We start from the raw sequence: 24,616 nt of genomic DNA, 5'->3' as shown, positions 1-24,616 counted from the left end.
GCTTCGCCTCAGCCGGACGGGCTCTCTCGTGAACGGCGAGGCGGGGCGGTGGCGGCTGAGTGACGGCCCAGCGGGAAGGGCAAGCCCCGGCCGTCAGGCGGATCCCGCGGCTGGCGCTGCTCCTCCTGCTGCTGCTGCCGCCGCCCGCAGAATTTTTTAATTTTTATTTTATTTTAATTTTTATTCCTCGAGATGCTGTTGGGGATTGAACCTGGGACCTTCTAAGTGCAAAGCACAGAGTCATGGAATTGTAGAGCTGGACGGGATCCCACCCACAGGGTCATCTAGTCCGACCCCGTGCAATCTCATGCAACACACAATGCTGCCTTATACAGAGTCAGACCCTAGCTCTGCATTGTCGGCAATGACAGACAGCTGCTCTCTTGGCTTTCAGCCAGGGGACAGTCCCAGTCCTGCCTGGAAGATGCTGAGGACTGAATCTGGGGCTTTTCTACATGCGGGTCAGGAGCTCGGCCACTTTCTTGCTCCACCGAGCTCAGTATTGTCGACACTGACTGGCAGCGGCGGCGGCTTTCCGCAGCTCTTCCTGGAGATGCTGCCGGAGTGGGATCTTCTGCTCTGCCCCAGAGCTGCATCCCTGCGCAGGATCTCGGTGTTCCAGGGGGGCAGAAACGAAAGCGGGGTGGGCGGGATACGGTGGGGCTGCGCTGGAGAAAGAGAGGAGGAGCTCCCCTCCGGAGGGGCGTTGTTTATTGCGTGGCACAGCAGCCCCGGGACGGCTGGGAGGGACTTGTGCAGTTGCATCCCAGATGCCTTTCCTTCTCCCCCGCGAAAAGTGAGAGTCGCTTTCGCCCCCGAAGCAGCACCGTTCCCACGATGCCCCTCCGGTCCCAGATGCTGCTGATCCTGCTCTTCTTCGCCGCCCAGGGCGCCCACGGAGGAGCCAAGCGACAGGACGGTAAGTCTCCGAGTTGGAAAACTCAGGCAGCGCCCCACATCATGGGGGGGCTTGCTTGGCACCCCTTTTCTCCCCTCAGCATGGAGGCAAACCTAGTTTAGTTGGCTGTGCCTGTCATTGGATCTACCGGTTGTGCCTCGCCCTCACCAGGCCTGAGGGGCACTGGATTGCCCAGCAATATTTGGCCCCTGAGAGTGCAGGATGCTGAATTTACGATTATGCACAAAAGTTCAGACCTTTTTACTCCATGCTGGTTAATGTGGAATAGAGAACCACTGAATTTTTTGAGGGGAGGGGAGGCGTAAATTCTGGCTGAAATCTGTGGTGATCCTACTTCCAAGAGAACTTGTTTAGGGTCAGGTCGGGCAAGCATTTGGCGAAGATCATATAAAGCGTTTCCCCATTTAGACCTTGGGTATTTGCAGTCCGATTTGGGGTACGCCTCTGAATACAAGTTGCTAGGAATTACAAGTGTGGGGAGTGCTTTTGTGCTTAGGTCCCGCTTGGAAGTTTCCTTCTGGGGTGTCAGGAAGCCAGACTAAATGCTCCTTTGGCCTGATCCAGCTTCAAGGCTCTGATTATGTTTAACCAAGATCATACAAGGGAGTTAGAAAGATGCATCTCTCTCTCACACACAGAAACCCTTGCAAGATACGTCCCTGCACTGATTTTTAATGTGTTTTGCTGGTCCCTGAAAGTACAAACTGGACTTGGGCGTGAGTGTGGGGGACAGGACAAAGTGCTTGGGGTATGAGTTTGAGATTTATTTTGCCCTAGTAGAAAACACTGCATGAGGATTTGCTCAATGTTCCATGTTAGCGAACACAGCTTATGAAGCTGTCATCTGAAGAATGGGACCAAAAAAATATAAAAATCTACCATTCTGATTCTTAAATGCAAAGGGGAGGGAACCCCACCAGCCAACCCTACGTGGGAGTAATGAGGAACTGCCAGGAATTACGGTTGTAAAAATATTTTAGATTTTCGGCCGGCGAAATTTTTCCAGCTCTGTCGCGGCCACGCAGCAGAAAGCAAAAAGGTGGTTAAATTGCAATTCATTCATGCTGCAGGGAAGATTTTCTTCCTGGCTGGTCACCTGGGGTAATGATCTGTTCATACATGTCTGATTCGGGGAGGCAGGAGAGGAGAAGCACTCAGCCAGCGGGCAGGGCAAAGCCCAGGAAATGCCTCTGCTCCCCTGTTGTGTTGCATCGTACCCAAAGCCAAATTATTTTGACACCTAAGGCTGAGAGTTAGATAATGGTGAATAACTGGACAAAATTTTCTGCCTAACGGTAAGGCTGGGACACTCATTCCTTCCCCCTATGAAATCACGCTCCGCACGTATGCCTTGGAAAGGTTTCATGGGAGGGACAGTTGGGGGAGAGCAGCGTGGCAAAGCCCAACTTTGGCAAATGGTAGGGCTTTCCCCCCCTTTTCTTTCAAACTGACCTCCCTCCAGAGAGTGCAAATGCCAGGCAGGCATCAGGTGTCAGTCTCCTACAGTGCAGAAGAAAGAGGACTTCAGGAATGTGCTTTTCCTAATTCCATGGCAGTCTGCACAGTGAGACCTTTTTTCTCCGAAATATGATAGCCGCTTCTGTCCGGTCTGTCAGGGAGGTCGCTGATTATTGCGGGCTGCCTTTTGCCTTGAGGCTCAGAGTTGCGTTGAACGAGGAGTAAAATGGATTGGCCTGAAAATGCATTTTGGCTCGACTTTTTCGAGCAAAGTCGCTATAACACAGGAAACTGCCTTATATCGAGTCAGACTGCGGGGCCCATCTAGCTCAGTATGTTTCCCAAATTTGGGTCTCCAGCTGTTTTTGGACTACAGTTTCCAGGATTCCTGACCACTGGTCCTGCTAGCTAGGGATGATGGGAGTTGTAGTCCAACAACAGCTGGAGACCCAAGTTTAGGAAACACTGGTCTGAACTAACTGCCAGTGTTTCAGGCAATGGATATTCTCATCTGCACCTGGAGGTGCTGACGATTGAACCTAGGACGTTTTGCAGGCAAGGCAGGGGCTCTCTTTAAGGCATAGGAAGCTCTCTCATATTGAGTCAGGCTATTGGTATGTCTAGCTCAGTATTCTCCACACAAGCGTTTCTCAAAGCTGGAGCTCCAGCTGTTGCTGGACTACAACTCCCAATATACCTGGCTAGCAGGACCAGTAGTCAAGGATGATGGGAGTCGTAGTCCAAGAACACCTGACCCAAGCTGACTCTACACTGATTGGTTGCAGCCTTCCGGGGGTTTTTATTTAAGAGATTCTGAATACCAGTTGCTGGAAACCGCAGGTGGGGAGGGGGCTCTTGTGCCCAGATCCGGATTGCAGGTTTCCAACAGGCATCTGATCGGCCACTGTGATAACAAGATGCTGGAATAATAATAATAATAATAATAATAATAATAATAATAATAATAATTTACTTATATCCTGCCCTCCCCAGCCAAAGCCAGGCTCAGAGCAGCCAACAACAAGAAAAGTAACACAGTTTACATAAAATCACAATCAATTACCGTAATTGAAATGCATTCTAAAATCAATTCAAAATCAAATTAATGACAACCATTGGGCTAGAGTTCTGTGAGGATTACCAAAGGAGGGGGTCAGGCTGTGCCTTGGCCAAAGGCCTGGTGGAACAGCTCTGTCTTGCAGGCCCTGCGGAAAGATGTCAAGTCCTGCAGGGCCCTGGTCTCTTGTGACAGAGCGTTCCACCAGATCGGGGCCACGGCTGAAAAAACTCTGGCTCTGGTTGAGGCCAGCCTAACCTCCCTGTGGCCTGGGATCTCCAAGATGTTTTTATTTGAAGACCGTAAGGTCCTCCGTGGGACATACAAGGAATAGATGGGCCATTGGCCTGATCCAGCAGGCTGTTCTTAGGGTTGTTGCAGACAGGAGTCCTTCTCAGCCCTGCCTGGAGATGCTGGGGATTGAACCCAGGACCTTCTGCATGCAAAGCAGGTGCTCTGCCACTGAGCTACCGCCCTTTCCAATAAAAATAAATCATAATATAGTTACTGCCTTCTCTCTCTTCCCCAGGAGATCAAATTCTGCATGGCCAGTGTGTTGGAGAATGCATTCAGGCAACGTCAGCAGATTTTAGAATGTTAGATATGCATGCGCATCTCCCAAAGCACAATGCAGGAACCTGTTCCTTACATTCCTGGTTGGCATATCCGGTGTCACTGATCCTCCTGATTGACACACCAGATGTTGTTTGCTGCTACATCTGGATGCATTTCCTGGACCTGCAGGAAGCATTCACTGGGCACTTGGGAGCAATAGCGTTCCTGACTGGAGCATGTTTCTTCATGGAATGCTGGAAAGGCCTAGTAACCGGATCATCAGGGCATTTGGGAACGTGGAAGAAATCCGACAGCGGGGCTTAAAAAACTTTCTAGGGTCTTTACAGCTGTAGAGTTTCCTGGATCCTTTCCCCACAGCTGCCTCTCAGCTTTAGCTTTGCAGCGTTTTGTTGGGAAAGTGATTTTGTGCAAGACTCTCATTTCAGAGGGTCTCTTTTTGTACCCACCCACACTGGTGGTTGGCGCCCATTGAAACTGATGGGGCAGGAGGTGGGGAGCCCAACAGTAGGGGGCGCCAGAGCAACACTGAGTCAAAGGAGAAAGACGCTGGCAGGCAGGGCCACCTCCTGGGCTGGCAGGTGGGTGGAGTAAGATTGAGGGTGGTGTGGCAGTGCCCCATTTGCCCTCATGGGCAAATGCCCTCCAGTGTCCATCCACCACCTGCAAATATTTGCTTCTGTAAGAACATAAGAAGAGCTGCAGTGGCCCATCTAGTCCAGCATGCTGTTCTCACAGTGGCCAGCCAGGTGTCTGTTGGAAACCCCCAAGCGGAATTTGACCACAAGATTATTCTGCCCTCCTGAAGTTTCCAACAACTGTGGAGGCAGAGCTATAGGCGTCTTGGTCAGCAGCCACTGATCGTCCTCTCCATCAATAGCTGTCTTCTCTGCTTAATAACCCATGGAACCAAATGGAGATTGCAGGATTTTTGATACTTTCCCCTCCTCCCCCCTTGCCTTCTAAGTAGGCACGTAAGGGGATATGGGGAGAGGAGAGTTGCATTATATTTAGTCTGGATGACATCTGGAAGGCAGAACGTGACTGCCAGGGGCTGTAAGAGCAGGCCGCAGGAGTCAAAACACAACAGTAGCTTGCTCAGATGCAGGGCCAAAGGCACTGGTCTATTACGCTTGCATAATGGTCAGAAAAGGAGCCCTTGAACGGGAGATTTGCCCATGTGAAATCAAAGGTAAACTTTCGTTCCCCTCCCTTGTAATCCAAGTTGACAAGCAGGCCGTCTCAGATGTGCAGATAAGCTTTCCGCTCCTTGATGCTTTGAACGCTTCCTGTTTAGTTTGGTTCCTCTTCTCTAGCCTTCTTTGAAAGGCTTTGGTACAGCAGGCTTCGTTTCTGAAAGGTCCCCCCCGAAAAAAATATCCACAACCAACTCTTCTGTTCAACTGCCCAAACAGTAGTAGGGGAGCTTTTCAGTGGAAGGGAGCCAAGAATTGCACTGGCTCTCAGTTTCAGGGACTGCCTGAACCCTTATATCCTGGCATGATCACTGAGATCATCTGAAGGAGCGTCACTGGTCATTCCCTGACTTGGTGAGGCTCATTTGAAATCAACAAGGAACCAAGCCTTTAGTGTCATTGACTGCCACTAGAGATTCTGTCTCGGCTCTTAATAGCCTACTGAATTCTTTACTTTTCTGGTAAGGTAAAAGGTAAAGGGACGCCTGACCATTAGGTCCAGTCGTGGCCGACTCTGAGGTTGCAGCGTTCATCTCGCTTTATTGGCCGAGGGAGCCGGCGTACAGCTTCCAGGTCATGTGGCCAGCATGACTAAGCCGCTTCTGGCGAACCAGAGCAGCACACGGAAACGCCGTTTACCTTCCCGCCGGAGTGGTACCTATTTATCTACTTGCACTTTTGATGTGCTTTTGAACTGCTAGGTTGGCAGGAGCAGGGACCGAGCAACAGGAGCTCACCCCGTCGTGGGGATTCGAACCGCCGACCTTCTGATCAGCAAGCCCTAGGCTCTGTGGTTTAGGGCTCTTCTTAATATTCTTACCTTTGATTGAGTAAAAGTAGGACCTTCTTGATTGGGAGACGACTACCTAAATTTTCCTTCTTCCTCCTCCATCCAGATAATTTATTGGTTCTTACTGTGGCCACCAAGGAGACGGAAGGATTCAAACGGTTCAGAAGATCAGCCCAGTTCTTCAACTACAATGTCAAGGTGATGCCAGGAGATTCTGAGTTATGTGGAAATAAGGACACAAGAAGCGGGACAGGATGTCAGACCCGTTGGTCCATCTAGCTCCATGTTTTTGCATTTTTTTTCAAAATTTTTTTTATTGGTTTTCCAAATTTCTTACAAACATAAACAACAAAAAAGAAAAAAACATTACTATTAAAAAATACATACAAACATTTATCCTACCTGTTATAATCATATTTTTGTTACCAATGTTAGATGACTTCCTCAAATCCCTCTAGCTGTATTTCCATATATCTCATTGTAGCAGTTTTCCAATACTAATTTCCAGTCAATTTACCTTAGTCATCTAGCTTCATGTTGTCTACACGGACTGGCAGCAGCTCTCTGGGGTTTCAGGCAGGGGGCATTCCTAGCTAAGGTTACCAGATGCCCCCGTTTCCCGGAGACAGTCCCCAGATTTACAAATCAGTCCCCATACAAAATCCATTGAAATTGAGAAGTGTCCCTGGATTCATTGAAAAAAATCTGGTAACCTTATTCCTAGCCCTACCTAGAGATGCTGTGGGTTCAACCTGGAACCTTCTGCTCGCGAAGCAGATGCTCTACCACTAGGTTGTGGCATTTGCCTTAAGACACAGGAAATACCTTCTCCATGCAGCTTTCATCTCACATTCAAAGCCCAACTCATTTCACATTACACAATATGCCTTGTCAACATACTGTGTTAATGTTCCGTACATGACCTGTGATTTAAAGACACAGTTCCAAATGTTTTGGTTTAAAGATCCATAGAAAACTTGGCAGCTGTCTTCCTGCCCAGCAGTAAGGGAATGAAATTGCCACCTTTGGACTCCCAGTACATTTCCGAGCACAATTCAAAGTGTTGGTGCTGACCTTTAAAGCCCAAACGGCCTCGGTCCTGTATACCTGAAGGAGCGTCTCCACCCCCATCGTTCTGCCTGGACACTGAGGTCCAGCGCCGAGGGCCTTCTGGCGGTTCCCTCATTGCGAGGTTACAGGGAACCAGACAGAGGGCCTTCTCGGTAGTGGCACCCACCCTGTGGAACACCCTCCCTTCAGATGTGAAGGAAATAAGCAGCTATCCTATCTTTAAAAGACATCTGAAGGCAGCCCTGTTCAGGGAAGTTTTTAATATTTAACGCTGTACTGTTTTTTACACTTCATTGGGAGTTGCCCAGAGTGGCTGGGGAAACTCAGCCAGAAGGGCGGAGTATAAAGAATAAATTATTATTATTTATTATTTATTATTTATTATTTATTATTATTAAAAATGCACAGGTGCTAACCCGTTGAAGCAGAGAACTTGGGCAAAGAAAGGCTTCATTGCAAATCTGCTTTCACCCTCTAGGTCCTAGGATTAGGAGAGGAGTGGCACGGAGGAGAGAATAAAAGGACGACAGGAGGTGGTCAGAAGATCCGTCTCTTAAAGTCAGCTTTGGAAGAATATGCGGAGAAGGAGGATTTGGTCATCCTCTTCACAGAGAGGTAAGGAGACCATAAGCAGTGTGTTCTGTGCAGATTGGTGGTAAGAAAGGCAGGCAGGTGGAGGCTGGCTGGGGGCAGACAGGTTTGTGGGGGCAGCATCCCATTCTCCCGAACGCAGGTGTAGGAGAACCTTTCACGTTTCCGAGCACAATTCAAAGTGTTGGTGCTGACCTTTAAAGCCCTAAACAGCCTCGGTCCAGTATACCTGAAGGAGCGTCTCCACCTCCATCGTTCTGCCCGGACACTGAGGTCCAGCTCCGAGGGCCTTCTGGCGGCTCCCTCGCTGCGAGAAGCCAAGTTACAGGGAACCAGGTAGAGGGCCTTCTCGGTAGTGGTACCTGCCCTGTGGAACGCCCTCCCACCAGATGTCAAAGAGAAAAATAACTACCAAACTTTTAGCAGACATCTGAAGGCAGCCATGTTTAGGAAAGCTTTTACTGTTTAATAGGTTATTGAATTTTAGTGTTTTTTTGGAAGCCACCCAGAGTGGCTGGGGAAACCCAGCCAGATGGGCGGGGTATAAATAATAAATTATTATTATTATTATTTATTCTTCTTCATGCTCCAGATGTTGCTACGCTACAACTCCCATCATCCCTGGCCACTGGCCGTGTTTGCAGAGGCTAGTGGGAGTTGTAGTTCAGCAAAATCCAGAGGGACCCATCCCATAACTAAGCCTCCCTTGTCATGGACCAGTAAGGAAAAATAACTTCTATACCTTTCCCAGCAGAAGCACCTCCTTGAATTCTTCTTCCTGCTCTTTCCGGTACCATCCTTTCCTCCCTGTTTCCTCCCCTGCAGCTATGACGTCATATTTGCTTCAGGCCCGGCAGAACTCCTGAAGAAATTCAGGCAAGCTAAGGCCAAAGTCGTCTTCTCGTCAGAGACCCTAATCTACCCCGACCGAAGGCTGGAAGCAAAGTACCCCCAGGTCCAGGAAGGGAAGCGATTCCTCGGATCCGGAGGTAAGAGGGACTGGAGCTGTGGCATGGAGCATTGGAGGAGTAACCAGGAATGAGAGAGCAGGAGGAATGGTTGAAATTTAAAGACTATTTAGTTAAATATGTTAAGATAATTTAATTGGAAAAAACTTGCAAACACCAGATTGTCTTAGGATTTAAATATGTGATGTTAGAGAATAATATGTTTAAAGTTAAAATGAAAAGAAAGAAAGATGTTAAGTGATTAAGTTAATTTTATGAGAAAATTGGTTTTGGAAAACTGTTACAATGATATACACTGAAATTCAGCCAGGGGAATTAGAGGAAGTCACTTAACAATGTTACTAAGATTGGATTAAGTACAGTTAAGATTTATGTTCGTTTGTTTGTTGAAAAATTTTGGAAAACCAATTAAAAAAATTGGGGAAAAAAGGAATGAGAGAGCAGGAACTGGGTTCAAGTTTCAAAATGCAAGAACACAAGAAGAAAAAAATCCCAAGCAAAAGTGCATTTTCTCCCTTCCTGTGTTTTCCAGCAACTGGTAACCAGAAACTTTGCTGCCTCCAGCCATGTAAGGCAGAGCACAGCCATTCTAGCTATAATAATAATAATAAATAATAAATTGTATTTACACCCAACCAGAGCCGGGCTCAGGACAGCTAACACCAATAAAATCACAGTAAAAACTGTAAAATACAGGTTAAAATGCAATTTAAAATTCAGCCTCATTTTAAAAGTAGCTGATAGATTGAAACCATAAGGGGAGGGAAAACATAAGGGTCAGACTGAGACGAAACCAAAGGCCAGGCGGAACAGCTCTGTCTTGCAGGCCATGCAGAAAGATGTCAAGTCCCGCAGGGCCCTAGTCTCTTGTGACAGAGTGTTCCACCACGTCGGGGCCAGTACTGAAAAGGCCCTGGCCCTAGTTGAGACCAATCTAACCACCTTGTGACCTGGGACCTCCAAAATGTTGTTATTTCTGGACCTTAAGGTCCTCTGCAGGGCATACCAGGAGAGTACGTTGGTCCCGTAGGTACGAGGGTCCTAGGCTGCATAGGGCTTTAAAGGTCAAAACCAGCACCTTAAACCCGATCCTGTACTCCACCGGGAGCCAGTGCAGTTGGTAAAGCACTGGATGGATGTGATTCCGCTGCGAGGACCCGCTAGTAGACATCAGTGACTGTTTTGTATTTGTCTAATCTTCTTTTCAAGCCATCCAAGTTGGTGGGCCTCATTGGCTCCTGTGGGAGTCAGTTCCATAGTTTGGGGACTGGTGAGTCACCATGTGAGCCAATGGGTTTTGAGAGTTTGCTTCATAATACTGTATTTTTCGCTCTATAAGACACACTTTCCCCGCTCCCAAAATTAAGGGAAAATGTGTGTGCGTCTTATGGAACGAATGCAGGCTCCTTGGCTTCAGCGACAGCAACGGGAAGCCTCCGAAGCGCAGTGGGAGCGCTCCTGCCGCGCTCCGGAGGCTTTGGGTTGCTTTTGCTGAAACCAGGAGAGCGAGAGGGGTCGGTGCACACCGATCCCTCTCGCTCTCATGGCTTTGCTTCGCTGGAGAGGCGCTGCGCAGCTTTCCCTCTCTGCCGCTTCACTGAAGGGGCACTGCGCAGAGAGGGAGAGAATTTTTTTTCTTGTTCTCCCCCTCTAAAACAAGGTGCGTCCTATGGTCGGATACATCCTATAGAGCGAAAAATACGGTAATTCAGTTCCATTCAATACATATTATTGTTTATAGGCAATGACTATCACAGTACAGCATAAGCACATATCACACAGCTACAGAACAAAAGACATTGCAAGCACCAGAACGGGACAAATCTACAATGTCCAAAATTTAGTAACGTTCTTTCTAGTGCTTCATAATAATGAGATCTGGAAGCTTACCCCTTTCTGGGTGCACAATGCAAGTCTGCAAAGGATACTGTCTTCTCCCTGAACTAAATAATCATTACTTGATCCTTCGTTGTGCAGCTACAACTGCAAAATGGCTGAAGGGATATACATTTCCTTCAGCCAACTAATACAGAAATAGAACATTTCCAGTTAACACAGAACGCCTTGTCTAAGCAGAACCAAAAGCGAGGTAAGTCTGGGATGTGCTTCTACCCTGAGAAAGATGTAGGCTTTTTTTTTAAAAAAAGCAATGATTCTTAATTACTTTAGGTAGACTTTTCAGACTTCTTAAAAAAACACACACTTCTGCTTAATGATGAAGAGTTCTGCATAGCACTGAGGTCTGCATGGAACTGGCTCCACAGGAGGCAGTGATGTCTAGCAACCTAGTAAAGGTAAAGGTAAAGGGACCCCTGATCATTAGGTCCAATCGTGGCCGACTCTGGGGTTGCGGCGCCCATCTCACTTTACTGGCCGAGGGAGCCGGCGTACAGCTTCCGGGTTGTGTGGCCAGCATGACTAAGCCGCTTCTGGCGAACCAGAGCAGCGCACGGAAACACCGTTTACCTTCCCGCTGGAGTGGTACCTATTTATCTACTTGCACTTAGACGTGCTTTGGAACTGCTAGGTTGGCAGGAGCAGGGACCGAGCAACGGGAGCTCACCCCGTCGCAGGGATTCGAACCACCAACCTTCTGATCGGCAAGTTCTAGGCTCTGTGGTTTAACCCACAGCGCCACCTGCGTCCCAATGTCTAGTAACCTAGATGGCTTTAAAAGAGGATTGGACAAATTCATGGATGAGTAGAGAACTATTGATGGCTACGAACCACAAGGGCTATGCTCTGCCTGCAGAATCAGAGGCAGCAATGCTTCCGAACACCATGAGAAATCACAGGGGAGAGGACTCTTGTGCTCAGGTCCTCCTTCCCAGAGGCATCTAGCTGGCCACTGTGAGAACCAGAGGCTGGCCTAGATGGGCCATTGTCCTGATCCAGCTGAAGGCACTTCTTATGTTCTTATGCACACTTCTCTTGCAGATCAACATGAACTTACCGTATTTTTCGCTCCATAAGATGCGCTTTTTTCCTCATAAAAAGTAAGGGGAAATGTTGGTGCGTCTTATGGAGCGAATGGCACTGGGCAGAGAGGGAGAGCTGCGCAGCACCCCTACAGCGAAGCGGGAGGAGGAACGGAGCCCCTTCTGTTCCTCTTCGCGCTTCGCTGAAGGGGTGCTGCGCAGCTCTCCCTCTCTGCGCAGCGCCTCTCCTGCGAAGCTGGAGGAGGAACAGAAGGGGCTCCTTCTGTTTCTCCTCCCGCTTGACTGAAGGGGCGCTGCGCAGCTCTCGCTCTTTGCGCAGCACCCCTTCAGTGAAGCACCTCTCTTGGCTTCTGCCCGCTGCCCAGGAGAGGCTGTGTATGGCTATCCCAGAAGCCAGAACAGCCAGAGGCTATCCCAGAAGCCAGATCCCTCTTGCTGTTCTGGCTTCTGGGATTCAGAATATTTGTTTTCTTGTTTTCCTCCTCCAAAAACTAGGTGCGTCTTGTGGTCTGGTGCATCTTATGGAGCGAAAAATACGGTATTTCTTATTCTTTAGAAACCAGAGTTGTTGACACTTGCGTTTAGGTATTTAATGTGGCCTGGAATGTTTCTTGACCTTGAAGGCAGAAAAGGGGAAAGTTAATTCTCTCTCCGTCTCTCTCTCTTCCTGACAGGGTTCATAGGCTACGCTTCACACCTCTACAAGCTTGTAGCAGATTGGGAGGGTCTTGACAGTGATAGCGACCAGCTGTTTTATACGAAAGTCTTCTTGGATCCAGAAAAACGGGTAAATTCAGGGCGCAGAGAAGCTGTGTGCATGTGTGCCAGACAAGCTTTTAAAAATGTAGTTACTTTCTCCCCATTTTAATAAAAATGAATATTTTATTTACAATCAATATAATACACATAAAACATAAAACAAGCTATTGGATGCTCAAACAACCCCTAAATTATATATATGTAATGAAATAAAACTACTTGTTTGGGAACCTGTGGCCCGTCAGCCAAACTTGGCCACCAGGATGCTCGTCGTTTGGCCCATAAAGATGTCAGGTGTGGGGTGGATAAGGCTTCTAAGGAACAATAGGGAGCTGAAAGTTGTTCCTTTGCTGGAGCTCTTTCCAAATTTAAAAATCCACCACCCACAAGCGGACAGTATTGAAATGACTTGGTGGTCCACAATTTGTACCTGTCTGGTGTAAACAGACGTTTTGCTTTAGAGAGAAGAGCCAGAATTTCAAAACCCCTTTTCCAACTCATACGATAATGTGATTTCTATTTTATTTTGTCTCTCCCATAGACAAACATCAATATCACTTTGGATCACAGGTGTCGGATATTTCAAAACCTGAATGGAGCCCTAGGTGAGCATCTGGGAAAGGAGATGGAGAAGTGTCTTGCATTTCTGCAACCTCAGTTCTGGGGTTTGTGAGGAGTCAGGTTTTTAACGGTGAAACTCCCTGCCTGTTGACAGGGAGTTAAATGATTTTATTTGATAATTTTAAAAAGTGCTTGCTGTCCCGGGCGCTTTCAGAAGGAAGGACGGGATATAAATGGTAATAAATGAATGGACCCTTTGAAATGAGTGGGCACGACTAACTTAGTTCCATTATTTTCAGTGGGGCTGCTGTAAGTAGTTGGTTTCAACCTCTTAAGTCATCTTGCAAAGTTGCAGTCAGGCATCGTGGAAGTTTCTTAATCCATATCCTTCTGGCTGCTCTGATCTCTGCATGCCCTGAACAAAAGCAGGTTTTGGCTGAGCTTTTGATGCAAGTAGCTACAAAAAACTTTGCCTAAGGCTATGGCAGGAACCAAAACTAGATCGTAGGGGGTGTAGGTGATTGTTACTCTCTCAAAACATTGTGTTTTATTTTGTTTCCTTTTTTAAAAGAAGTCAACAACCGATACGCAATTAATGACTTATTTCTTCATATTGTTTTGATGTTTTTGTCATAATCAGCAAGTGCGGAAATAACTACAGTAGTACCTCGGGTTACATACGCTTCAGGTTACAGACTCCACTAACCCAGAAATAGTGCTTCAGGTTAAGAACTTTGCTTCAGGATGAGAACAGAAATCGTGCTCTGGCAGCGCGGTGGCAGCAGGAGGCCCCATTAGCTAAAGTGGTGCTTCAGGTTAAGCACAGTTTCAGGTTAAGAACGGACCTCCGGAACAAATTTAGTACGTAACCAGAGGTACCACTGTACACGGAAAAGCATGGTAGTTCATTGTTCCCTTCTGTTCTCTCCCTCTTTTTTTTAAGATGAGGTGGTCCTGAAGTTTGAGAACGGGCGCGTGAGAGCACGGAACCTTGCATTTGACACCCTCGCGGTTGTCATTCATGGCAACGGCCCCACCAAGGTAAGGCCAGTCAGGCGTGAAAGAGTGAAAATGTTTATTCGGCTTTACGCCCATCATAAAACACAACACAACACAACAAATCAAATAAAACAGTGGACTCGTACAAGCCACCAGTAATATAACACAATTCACAGCTCACAAGGACAGATATTAGCAATTCAAAAGAAAAATTTAAGATTAAGATTTAGGCACTACGCTAAAATCAATATCTGATGTCATTGTAGAAAATTCTTATAACTATCAATAATCGGCTAACATTCCATTCCGTCTCTTGTACGAGAGGACGGCTGTTAGGAATTTAGCAACCTGTAGGGTAATATCCAAGGATCCACATCTTGAAGAACCCAGGCAAGCTGTAGGTCTACTGGTTTGTCAGCCATAGGCTGAATTATGGAGTTTAGTATACTAGCACGAGCTGAACTGTACATAGGGCAGATAAACATGACATGCTGTAGAGATTCAGATGTTTTCATTTCACAAGTACACATTGAAGGGACTTGGCCCTTAGTGAATCTATGTCTCAGGACATTTGTTGGAAAAACATTGAACCTAGCAGCCAGTCAGGGTGTTCCAGAACCATAGGGACCTAAACAGAGCCTAGCTGCTGGATCAGGCCAGTGGCCCATCTAGTCTCACAGTGGCTGACCTGTGGGAAACCCTCAAGCAGGATCTGACCACAAGAGCTCTCTCCTCTCCTGTGGTTTCCGTCAATTGGCATTCAGAAGCATCTGACGGTGGAAGCAGAGCCATCGTGGCTCCTCCATGAATTTGGCTGATCCTCTTTTAAAGCCATCCAGGTGCGTGGCCACCACTGCCTCCTGTGGCAGTGAGTTCCACAGTTTAACCCTGCAGTGCGGGAAGAAGGATTTCATCTGTCCTGAACCTTCGGCTGTGATTTCTAGTGTCACCAGAGAGGGAGAAAAAACATTTTCTCTCCATGCCATGCATAATTCTGTAAACTTCTCCCATCTCGCCTCTCGCTCGCCTTTTCTCTAAAGTGTCCCAAGGAGGGGAGAGCGCTTCTTGAACTCGGGCCCCGCTTGCAGACTTCTATTTTTGGAGCACCTGGGCAGCCACTTGGAGAACAAGATGGGCCTTTGGAACAATCCAGTTTCGTGTTCTGAGACTAGAAGGAAAGATGTCCTCGCTTGCAGACTTAACAGAGCAAAGCGAGTGTTTCCGTCCCAGCTTTGCGACTAAAGATCTGGGAATCTTTCTCTCTCTTCAAAAGCTGCAGCTGAACTACCTGGGGAACTACATCCCTCGGACCTGGACCTTTGAGACGGGCTGCACGGTTTGCAACGAAAGCTTGAAGAGCCTCGCAGACCTGAAAGTAAGGACCAGCTGGCTTGTTGGGGAGGCTGGGATACCTGTGGGCCCTGTTTCGGACTCCAACCCCCATCATGCCTTGTTCATCAGCCGTGCTGGCTGGTGGGAGTTGGACAACAACCAGAGAGTCACACACATTCTCCACTCGCTGAGCTAGACCGTCTCTTGCCACAGCTGTGCCTAGCTACCTCTGCTAAAACTCCCACCATCCCCATTCCCAGCCATTGCCCATTCTGGTTGGGGCTGGTGCAAGCTGGAGTCCCAGCAGGGCATTGTAGGCTACAGGTTCTCCTTCCTGGGATGAGGCCGTCACTTGCCATCACTGCCCACTAGCTATCCCCATCGCGACTCTTGCCGCCTTGTGATGGAAGGATGGGAAAGCTGTGGTCCTCCCAATTTTGCTGGGCAAAATTGTCCCTGACCGGTGGCCCTGCTGGCTTGGGCTGATAGGAGCTGGTGTAGTCCCCATGACACCTGATTCCTAGTCTGTTGCCTTCATGCTGTGCTGGTGAGTTTCCTAGAAGTACCTAGTTGGCCAATGTTAGAAATAGGATTCTGGAACCTGGATGGGGAACCTCACCTCCAGGGGCCTGAAGTGGATCACCGAACCTCTCTCTTATTTTTAATTTATTTATTTTGATACTTATAAGCCACACTCTCATAACCAGTATTGCAAAGTGGTATACAGACTAAACACACAGTATTACAATCAGAAACATCTGGCTGCACCCCATATTTCCAGGCCACACGCCCCTCCTCTCCTTCACACCCCCATTGAGTTATTTTGCTTCGCTTGAAATACATCCTTTCCTACTTTAAAGGTAAAGGGACCCCTGACCATTAGGTCCAGTTGTGGCCAACTCTGGGGTTGCAGTGCTCATCTCACTTTATTGGCCGAGGGAGCCGGCGTACAGTTTCCAGGTCATGTGGCCAGCAGGACTAAGCCGCTTCTGGCGAACCAGAGCAATGCACGGAAACGCTGTTTACCTTCCCGCCGGAGTGGTACCTATTTATCTACTTGCACTTTGACATGCTTTCGAACTGCTAGGTTGGCAGGAGCAGGGACCGAGCAACGGGAGCTCACCCCGTCATGGGGATTTGAACCGCCAACCTTCTGATCGGCAAGTCCTAGGCTCTGTGGTTTAACCCACAGCGCCACCCACGTCCAATTTCCTACTTTGTGGCTTAAAATGCAGTGAGGTTGCTTTAGCCCAGTGCATTTCTTCCTTTTCCCCCCCATAAGATTTTATTGAAGCTCTTTCATAATATAAGAAGAGAAAGGAAATTAGCTTTGCTATCCAGCTGCTATTTGGATCAAAGTGGATGGCTCAGTTGGTAGAGCATGAGGCTCTTCATCTCAGGGCTGTGGGTTCGAGCCCCACATTGGGTTAAAAAAAATCGTGCATTGCGGGTGGTTGGAGTTTGTGGCCCTCATGGTCCCTTCAAAATCTACAGTTCTGTGACTCCATGATTCTAAATAAAAACAAAAAGAGAAAAGAAAATGCAGGGTCCGCTCTCAAAGGGAGTTCTCACACAGAAAGAGGTGGATGCTCCCAGCTCTCACCTGGGAGCTTTCCTTTCTTCCCCCACCCTCCCACCCTGGGAGATCTTCCCTTCCCTGCCTGCCTCTTACTTAGGGTCCTTCACAAGCCATCCATCACCTTCATGTGTGTAATCTTTGGACCCCAGTAATGGCGCAGAGCAGAGAACATGCATCCTCGAACCCTGGTCTTGCTTCTCTGGACGGAGGACAGAGCGGTTTGTGTGTAGAAACTAACCCACTGTAGAAAAGTAAAATTCACACTCGTCGCTCCGCCCACTTTTGCCTCTGGCCCTGCCCACCACTGGTATCTGGCCCCCAGAATGTTGCCCAGAAGAGAATGTGGCCCTCAGGCTGAAAGGGGCTCTCTATTGCTGAAGCAAGCCTTCGACCTGATCCAGCTTATGTTGACATTCCTATCTGAAAATATAGGTTGCTCATCACGGCTGGCTGTCATGGTCTGTCTCATCTTATTTATGTAGTCTTGTCTTTTCTCCCCTCGTACCTGAACGCAGGAAGATGTGCTGCCTGTGGTCCTGATTGGCATCTTTGTCGAGCAGCCCACCCCGTTCCTCACCCCGTTCTTCCAGCGCCTGCGGAAGCTGCGCTACCCCAAGAAACGGATCCAGCTTTTCATCCACAATCGGGTGAGCGCCTTCGTCCCATCCTTAGGGAGGGCCGTTTGCCTCCCAGAAGCCTTTGCTCCTTTAAGCTCTCAGCCGGTGAACGTGGCTGTTTTGACCAGACCAGTCATAGCTCTGGCATAAGGCGTTCTGCTTTGTGTTGTTGTGTCCAGGAGGAGCATCACCTCGACCAGGTAGAGGAGTTTGTGAACGAACACGGGCAAGAATACCGCTCTGTCAAAGTGGTTGGGCCGGATGACCATGTGGAGAATGCTGATGGCCGGAACATGGGCATGTAAGCCAATTATTATTCTTATTAAGCTCAAGGTGGCACACATTGTTCTCCTGGCCCCCTCGTTCTCTCCCCACAACAACCCTGTGAGGTAGGCGAGGCTGAGAGTGGTCACCCAGTAAGCTTCATGTCCGAGTGGGGATTTGAACCTGGACCTCCCAGGTCCTAGCCCAATACTCTTAATAATTATACCACGCAATCTCTCCTGATAGGGACGCGGGTGGAGCTGTGGGTTAAACCACAGAGCCTAGGGCTTGCCGATCAGAAGGTTGGCGGTTTGAATCCCCCCAACGGGGTGAGCTCCCGTTGCTCGGTCCCTGCTCCTGCCAACCTAGCAGTTCGAAAGCACGTCAAAGTGCAAGTAGATAAATAGGTACCGATTTGGCGGGAAGGTAAACGGTTTTTCCGTGCTTCTCTGTTTTGCCAGAAGCGGCTTAGTCATGCTGGAAGCTGTACGCGGGCTCCCTCGGCCAATAAAGCGAGATAAGCGCCGCAACCCCAGAGTCGGCCATGACTGGACCTAATGGTCAGGGGTCCCTTTACCTTTTTATCTCTCCTGATGCTGTAACGCTTCTGACCTTTTGTTTGCTGGTGAGAGATGGCCAAGGTATAGGCAGTGACTCTTGATAGTATCTGCCCTTTAAAACCTCTTGAGCCAGCCACGGACTGACTGACTGATCTGCCTGCTTACTGCCTCTTTAGGGACCTGTGCAGGCAAGACCCAGTCTGTGAATATTATTTCAGCGTGGATGCCGAAGTAGTGCTGAAGAACCCTGATGCACTGCGGATCTTGATCGAACAGAACAAGTGAGTCGTTTATCTCAGCTTCCTGTTCTGTGGGGGCCTTAGGCAAGTTTAGGGAGAAGGTGTGGTCCTTCCGCATTCCACATCTGGATGCAGCTGCCAGATTGAAACAAACTGTAATAATAATAGGGGTTGCTCGTGCGTAAGTTGCCGCCACTCCTGGCTAGGTTGCCTTGTTAAACCTTTCTGTCTGGACAGCCCTTCACTTCGTGGCTGTTTCAGTCGCTACCAGAATCCGTCAGTGGGCATCTCTTAAACCTTTTCCAGCATAAAAGCTGTTTGACCCCAAGTCTCCTCCTACTCTCCCTGCGCGGAAGTCTTCTGCGCAGGGAGGGTGTGGGTAGCGGAGGACCCGTGCTCTCCCCGCTGGTGTCCAGCGAAGAGTCCTGGAGCCCCCTCGCCAATTCCCCCATCTGCCCTTCTTTATCCCTGGTGTAACGCTGATTTCCTTCCCCAGCTGATGAGCTGCCTCTCTCCCTGCTGGGTCCCTCTCCAGCATCGCTTGAGAGCCTTGCCTCCGCCTCCTGCTCCGATGTCAGTTCCCTGACACTAACCTCTCTTGATGCAACAGAGCCTGTCTCCGTTTGGATTGGATTGTTAATTTTCGACATGATTCCCGCATTGCAGGAGTTCCCAACTATACAGTTCTATTATTCAAGGTGCCCCCCCTCCACTCCACCATTTTGTGTGAGTTTGGGGGTGGGGGGAAGAGATACGGACTCCAGTTTTCCGAGCGACTCTGCTTTCGTATTTCAAATCTTTAAAAGATGCAAGTTTCTATCCCCTATGGAAGAGGAAATATGCTTGAAACTGCTTGACTGGCTATCAAAACCCAGAGGAGTTGCTGAGTAAGGTTTTCCAGAGTTGGAAGTTCATTGTCCTGCATAGCTCCTTTTGCTTAGTAAATGCCACAATCTTGGAGAAGTTATGCAAATGTACTTGGCTTTATTTTATGCATGTTCTGAAGTTAATCTTGGGCCAAATAGACCTGGGAATATCTTGCCTTTTGTTACGGAAATTACAGGTGGGGCACATCTTTAAAGTTAAATATTACAAATATTATGCCTGAATATATCCTTCCAACTTGACAGCTCAGGGAAGTCACCTAGCTTTAAAAATAATATAAAATCATCTCCTTTCCCAGTTCCCCCCCATTCCAAAGCTATTTTCCCCTTGCAAAAGGACTCCAGGAAGTTCTCAGAGGTGACAATTGCTGGGCTCATTGTTAGCCAAAGGAAGCCAAATCTCATCACCTGACTCGCCTCAGGCTCCAGACATGCAAAGGAACTTCTATTGTACTTTTGGGTGGTGGGTACTTAAGACATATTTGTCTATGCTAATCTTATACCTGAGTCTTGCCCCACCATATCTGCTTATGCTAATCTTGTACCAAGGACTTGTCTGGACCTGTTTGCCAAGGTTAACCCCTCCCCTTCGAACTGTATTCTGGGATGTGGTGGGAAAGTTTTAAAAGTCTTTGTCACCCCTTCCTCTGGGTTCAATTGCTCTTTGAACCTATTGCACAATAAACTTTGGTCTACAGCTATTTGCTCCGGTTGGCTGGACTCCTTCCTTTATTCCGCAGGGACCCGCGGGCTCTGCCCGGCGAGCTGGGTGACTGAGCAGCCTTGCACCTAGATTTTTCCTTAACACTTTCATCCCACTGTTTCCCACCTCTATACAAGCAGAAGTACCGTGTTTTTTGCTCTATAAGACTCACTTTTTCCCTCCTAAAAAGTAAGGGGAAATGTGTGTGCGTCTTATGGAGTGAATGCAGGCTGCGCAGCTATCCCAGAAGCCAGAACAGCAAAAGGGATCGCTGCTTTCGCTGCGCAGCAATCCCTCTTGTTGTTCTGGCTTCTGAGATTCAGAATATTTTTTTTCTTGTTTTCCTCCTCCAAAAACTGGGTGCGTCTTATGGTCTGGTGCGTCTTGTAGAGCGAAAAATATGGTACCTCCCCAAGTTTTGGGTTCATATGCACACTAATATCCAATTCTTTTCTGTGCCTTCCTTAACCCCCACCTCCCAGATTTGTGATTGCCCCACTTGTGAGTCGTCTTGGGAAGCTGTGGTCAAATTTCTGGGGGGCCCTCAGTGCCGACGGTTACTACGCCCGCTCAGAGGACTATGTGGATATCGTCCAGGGACGCCGGATGTGAGTACCATGAAGGATTTCAACAAAGCTTTGGCTGCTTCTCCATGTCACACTAAACCATAGTTTAGCACAAAGTGTTGTAGAAAAAACAGGGAGTTTGGCTTTTGCTGCCCAACTCCCCAAGGGACTGAGTCCCCTAAGTCCATGATCGGTCAGAGATGAATGGATGGAGGCAAGATCCACAGAAAGCAAAACAGATCTTTATTTTCCTGTTGCAACAGAGTTCCCTCCCCTCATTGCAAGGAGGTAGGAAAGACCCAGAGCAATGGTGTGCAAGCCCCTCTAAAGACTTTGCCCACCCTGTAGCCCAAGACCACCCCCCAAAACATCATACATACATCACAGTAGGAGGTGGTCTCCAGCAGAAATTTCAGAGTGTTGCTTCTCTCCTGTCTGCCAGTATACGTGAGAATGCCTTACTTGATTGCATTTTCTGGGTAGCCTGGCCATTCCTTTGAGATGGTAAATCTCAAATAAAAATAAAAATAAAATAAAAAGGTAGTTCCTGAATTTCTTATGCATATTGAGTTTGCTGAGCTTAACAGATACTTGCCAGACTGTATTTGCAGGGAGGTGTAAGCTCCTACAGTCCAAAGCCAATAGGAAATTTTTTCCCATTTCCTTCTTCCTTGCAGAGAAATATTTCTCAAATTGGAGAGTCAAAATGGCTTCAGGATTGCTCTCCTGTTCTATTTCAGACACATGGTTTATATACTTATGTATGTGTTTTCCTTGTACAGTTATGAACATTTATTCTATATTTGAGACCTCGGAATTCTTATAACAACAGTCCATGAGTAGGAACGAGCTGCAGGCTCACAACCTTTTCTCTCCGGAGCTTCTGCCTCTGGTTTTTTTGTTGTTTTTTTTAAAAAAGATCTTTATTAAGGTTTCAACATATTACAAAATATGCAAAAAAGAAAAGAAAAAAGAATTAAAGAGAAAAAAGTAGAAAATAAAAATACAAGATAAAAACAATTAAAAAACAGATTAGTCTTTCCATGTCTTATCTTTCATTTGCTTGTTTCCCCGACCTCCTCACACCTCCCTTTTTGTATTCCAGTTCAAATTAGTTAGTTCAGCAAATCCTTTCCCTCTTTAATTTTATCTTAATCTCTTATCTTAAAATATAAGAACTTTAAATTTTCACCTGTTAACAATCCATTTTTACATATTCCTTTTAACATTGCTGCTAAAAACCACTTAACTTCGGTCCAACATCATTCTAACATTCATTAATTTTGCAGTATTTCTGTAAATAGTCTTTGGATTTCTTCCAGTCTTCTTCCACCGACTCTTCTCCCTGGTCTCGGATTCTGCCAGTCATTTCCGCCAGTTCCATATAGTCCATCACCTTCATCGCTTCTGCCTCTGGTTTTGCTTAATCACAGTTTGTTGTGTCATCGGGACCAAGCAAACCATGGTTAGCATGAACTTGAACCGTGACTAGTTTCAAACAAGCCAACATCATGGATTGAGTGATTCCCTATGAAGAAAGATTGCAGCATTTTGGATTTTATAGCTTAGAGAAAAGGCGAGTGAGAGGTGACATGACAAAGGGGTTTAAAATTTTGCATAGCACGGAGTAAGCGGATAGGGAAAAGTTTTCCTCCCTCTCTCAGAACATGAGAACTTGTGGACATCCAAGAAGCTGAATGTTGTAAGATTCAGGGTGGATAAAAGAAAATGCTTCTTCACGCAGCACATCATTAAACTATGGGACATGCTCACATGATGACCACTAGCTTTAAAAGAAGACAAATTCATGGAGAAGAGGACTATTGAGGGCTACCAGCCAGAATGGCTGTTTTCTGCCTCCACAGTTGAAAGCAGCAATGCTGCTAACGAACTTAAAAAAATCTTTAAATATACTTTCCCCAAAAGACCTGAAGCTTTTCTACTGGGATTGATTGGAAAGGAAATAGAAAAAAAAGATAAAAACCTCTTTTTATATGCCACGACAGCAGCCAGAAATATGTTAGCTCAGAATTGGAAAACAGACATAATACTGAATATAATGGACTGGCAGGTTAAAATGATGGACTACGCAGAACTGGCCAGACTATCAGGAAAATTAAGAGATCAGGACGAGCAGAAGTTTCAAGAAAATTGGAGTAAATATTTGATGTATATAAGAAACAATTGTAAATCTTTGAAGACACTGGTAGGGTTGGAATAACTCTTACAGCGTGTAGTTGATAATAAGATATATAGAGTAAGTGATATTAGAACTTTATTTGATACTTACCAAAGAAATGGAGGGAAGTCAGAGGCATGATAGAGCCTAAGTTAAATATGTAACCTATATATGTGTAATTTATGAATGTATGTATGTGTACTGAAAATCAATAAAAATTTAATTTGCAAAGAAAGAAAGAAAGAAAGAAAGAAAGAAAGAAAGAAAGCAGCAATGCTGCTTCTTTGGCTGATTTTTGAATCCGTTTTTTAATTGATGGAACAATTTTAAAAATCAGAATATAGCGTATTTTTTCTGTGTATAAGACGCCCCGATGTATAAGATGACCCCTATTTTTTTAAACCCCAAATTAAGAAATTAAGTTGTTTAGCTTTTGGGGGGTGGGGTGGGGGAGGTCACTTCCGCCAATTGCTCACCCGCCTGCCTGCCACTACTGATCACTTGCCACAGCCACTGCCGATCGCACACCTTGCCGCAGCTGCCAATTGTCTGCCTGCTCACCAGCCCACCCGCCCACTTGCCGCAGCCACCAATCACCTGCCTGCCTCGCCACAGCCGCCAATCGCCTGCCCAATTGTCGCTGCCAATCTCCAGCTTGCTGCTGCCATTAACCGCACGTCCCCCCTCTGCATTCACTATCCGCAACCCCCAATTTTTGCCTCTTTTTCTTTTTTTAAAGCAAAAAGCATCGTCTTATACACAGAAAAATATGGTAGCTGATGAAACTAAAAGTAATAATAATGGCAGCCTTAATAACTGTATATGGTAAAAGGCTTTGGGGTTGGTTAATGCGGCTTCATGCCTAATTCTTTCTCCCCGCCCCCCTTTTTCAGTGGCCTGTGGAACGTCCCATACATCTCTAGCGTCTACCTGATAAAAGGTAGCATCCTGAGATCGCAGCTCGCTCAGACCGACTTTTTCCACAGCGGCAAGCTAGATGCAGACATGGCTTTCTGCCACAACATCCGGGAACAGGTCGGTGTGGCAAGAACAGAAGCGTCGTGGTGCAGGGTTGGGGTGGGTGTGCAAATTGCTGTTGTTATCTCTGCAGCAGGGTGCTTGCCTTCCGCATCCTAGAGCCACCGAATCAGCATGAAAGAGGAGCTTTTTTAGCCTCTGAGAAGGAATCTCCTCGCCCTTTGGTGCTGATTGGAGCTAGAGGGAAAGGAAGGAAGTGAGGATCAGCTCCTGGGGACACTCTGGAGAAGAGCAGCAAGGAGTTGGAGCTGTCCTGTATGCTTCTGTTTCAAGAGAAAAGTGTGCAAGTTCTGCAAATGGAACTTTGCAGAAAAAGCAACTTTTGTTGTTGTTTAGTTGTGTCCGACTCTTCTTGTCTCTCCATGGACCAGAGCACGCCAGGCACTCCTGTCTTCCACTGCCTCCCGCAGTTTGGTCAAACTCATGCTGGTAGCTTCGAGAACACTGTCCAACCACCTCGTCCTCTGTCGTCCCCTTCTCCTTGTGCCCTCCATCTTTCCCAACATCAGGGTCTTTTCCAGGGAGTCTTCTCTTCTCATGAGGTGGCCAAAGTCTTGGAGCCTCAGCTTCAGGATCTGTCCTTCCAGTGAGCACTCAGGGCTGATTTCCTTCAGAATGGAGAGGTTTGATCTTATTGCAGTCCATGGGACTCTCAAGAGTCTCCTCCAGCACCAGAATTCAAAAGCATCAATTCTTCGGCGATCAGCCTTCTTTATGGTCCAGCTCTCACTTCCATACATCACTACTGGGAAAACCATAGCTTTAACTATACAG

The 24,616-nt window shown here is 47.3% G+C and overlaps 1 protein-coding gene and 2 long non-coding RNA genes across 4 annotated transcripts in view; 1 reads left to right on the top strand and 2 right to left on the bottom strand.

Moving 5' to 3' along the window:
- LOC310712110 overlaps positions 1-24,616 on the bottom strand; it is a 159,962-nt gene that overhangs the window by 36,429 nt on the left and 98,917 nt on the right. The window lies entirely within an intron of this gene.
- PLOD1 (procollagen-lysine,2-oxoglutarate 5-dioxygenase 1) overlaps positions 161-24,616 on the top strand; it is a 36,513-nt gene continuing 12,057 nt past the window's right edge. For both annotated transcript variants that reach the window (XM_083514665.1, XM_083514666.1), the window contains exons 1-13: positions 161-919; positions 6,100-6,191; positions 7,543-7,679; positions 8,481-8,644; positions 12,237-12,349; positions 12,863-12,926; positions 13,826-13,923; positions 15,155-15,256; positions 17,308-17,439; positions 17,589-17,710; positions 18,410-18,514; positions 20,542-20,667; positions 23,698-23,839. In XM_083514665.1, the coding sequence (XP_083370791.1) occupies positions 838-919; positions 6,100-6,191; positions 7,543-7,679; positions 8,481-8,644; positions 12,237-12,349; positions 12,863-12,926; positions 13,826-13,923; positions 15,155-15,256; positions 17,308-17,439; positions 17,589-17,710; positions 18,410-18,514; positions 20,542-20,667; positions 23,698-23,839 (1,479 nt within the window). In that variant the 5' untranslated portion in view covers positions 161-837. The remainder of the gene's footprint in view (positions 920-6,099; positions 6,192-7,542; positions 7,680-8,480; positions 8,645-12,236; positions 12,350-12,862; positions 12,927-13,825; positions 13,924-15,154; positions 15,257-17,307; positions 17,440-17,588; positions 17,711-18,409; positions 18,515-20,541; positions 20,668-23,697; positions 23,840-24,616) is intronic.
- LOC310712104 overlaps positions 6,111-24,616 on the bottom strand; it is a 32,783-nt gene continuing 14,277 nt past the window's right edge. The window contains exon 3 of the long non-coding RNA XR_014528761.1: positions 6,111-6,207. This is a non-coding gene — a long non-coding RNA (uncharacterized lncRNA). The remainder of the gene's footprint in view (positions 6,208-24,616) is intronic.

This window comes from Podarcis liolepis (genome assembly GCF_965112155.1).
Source record: "Podarcis liolepis genome assembly, chromosome: 7".
NCBI lineage: Eukaryota > Metazoa > Chordata > Lepidosauria > Squamata > Lacertidae > Podarcis > Podarcis liolepis.
This window is presented reverse-complemented; position numbering and strand designations above follow the sequence as displayed.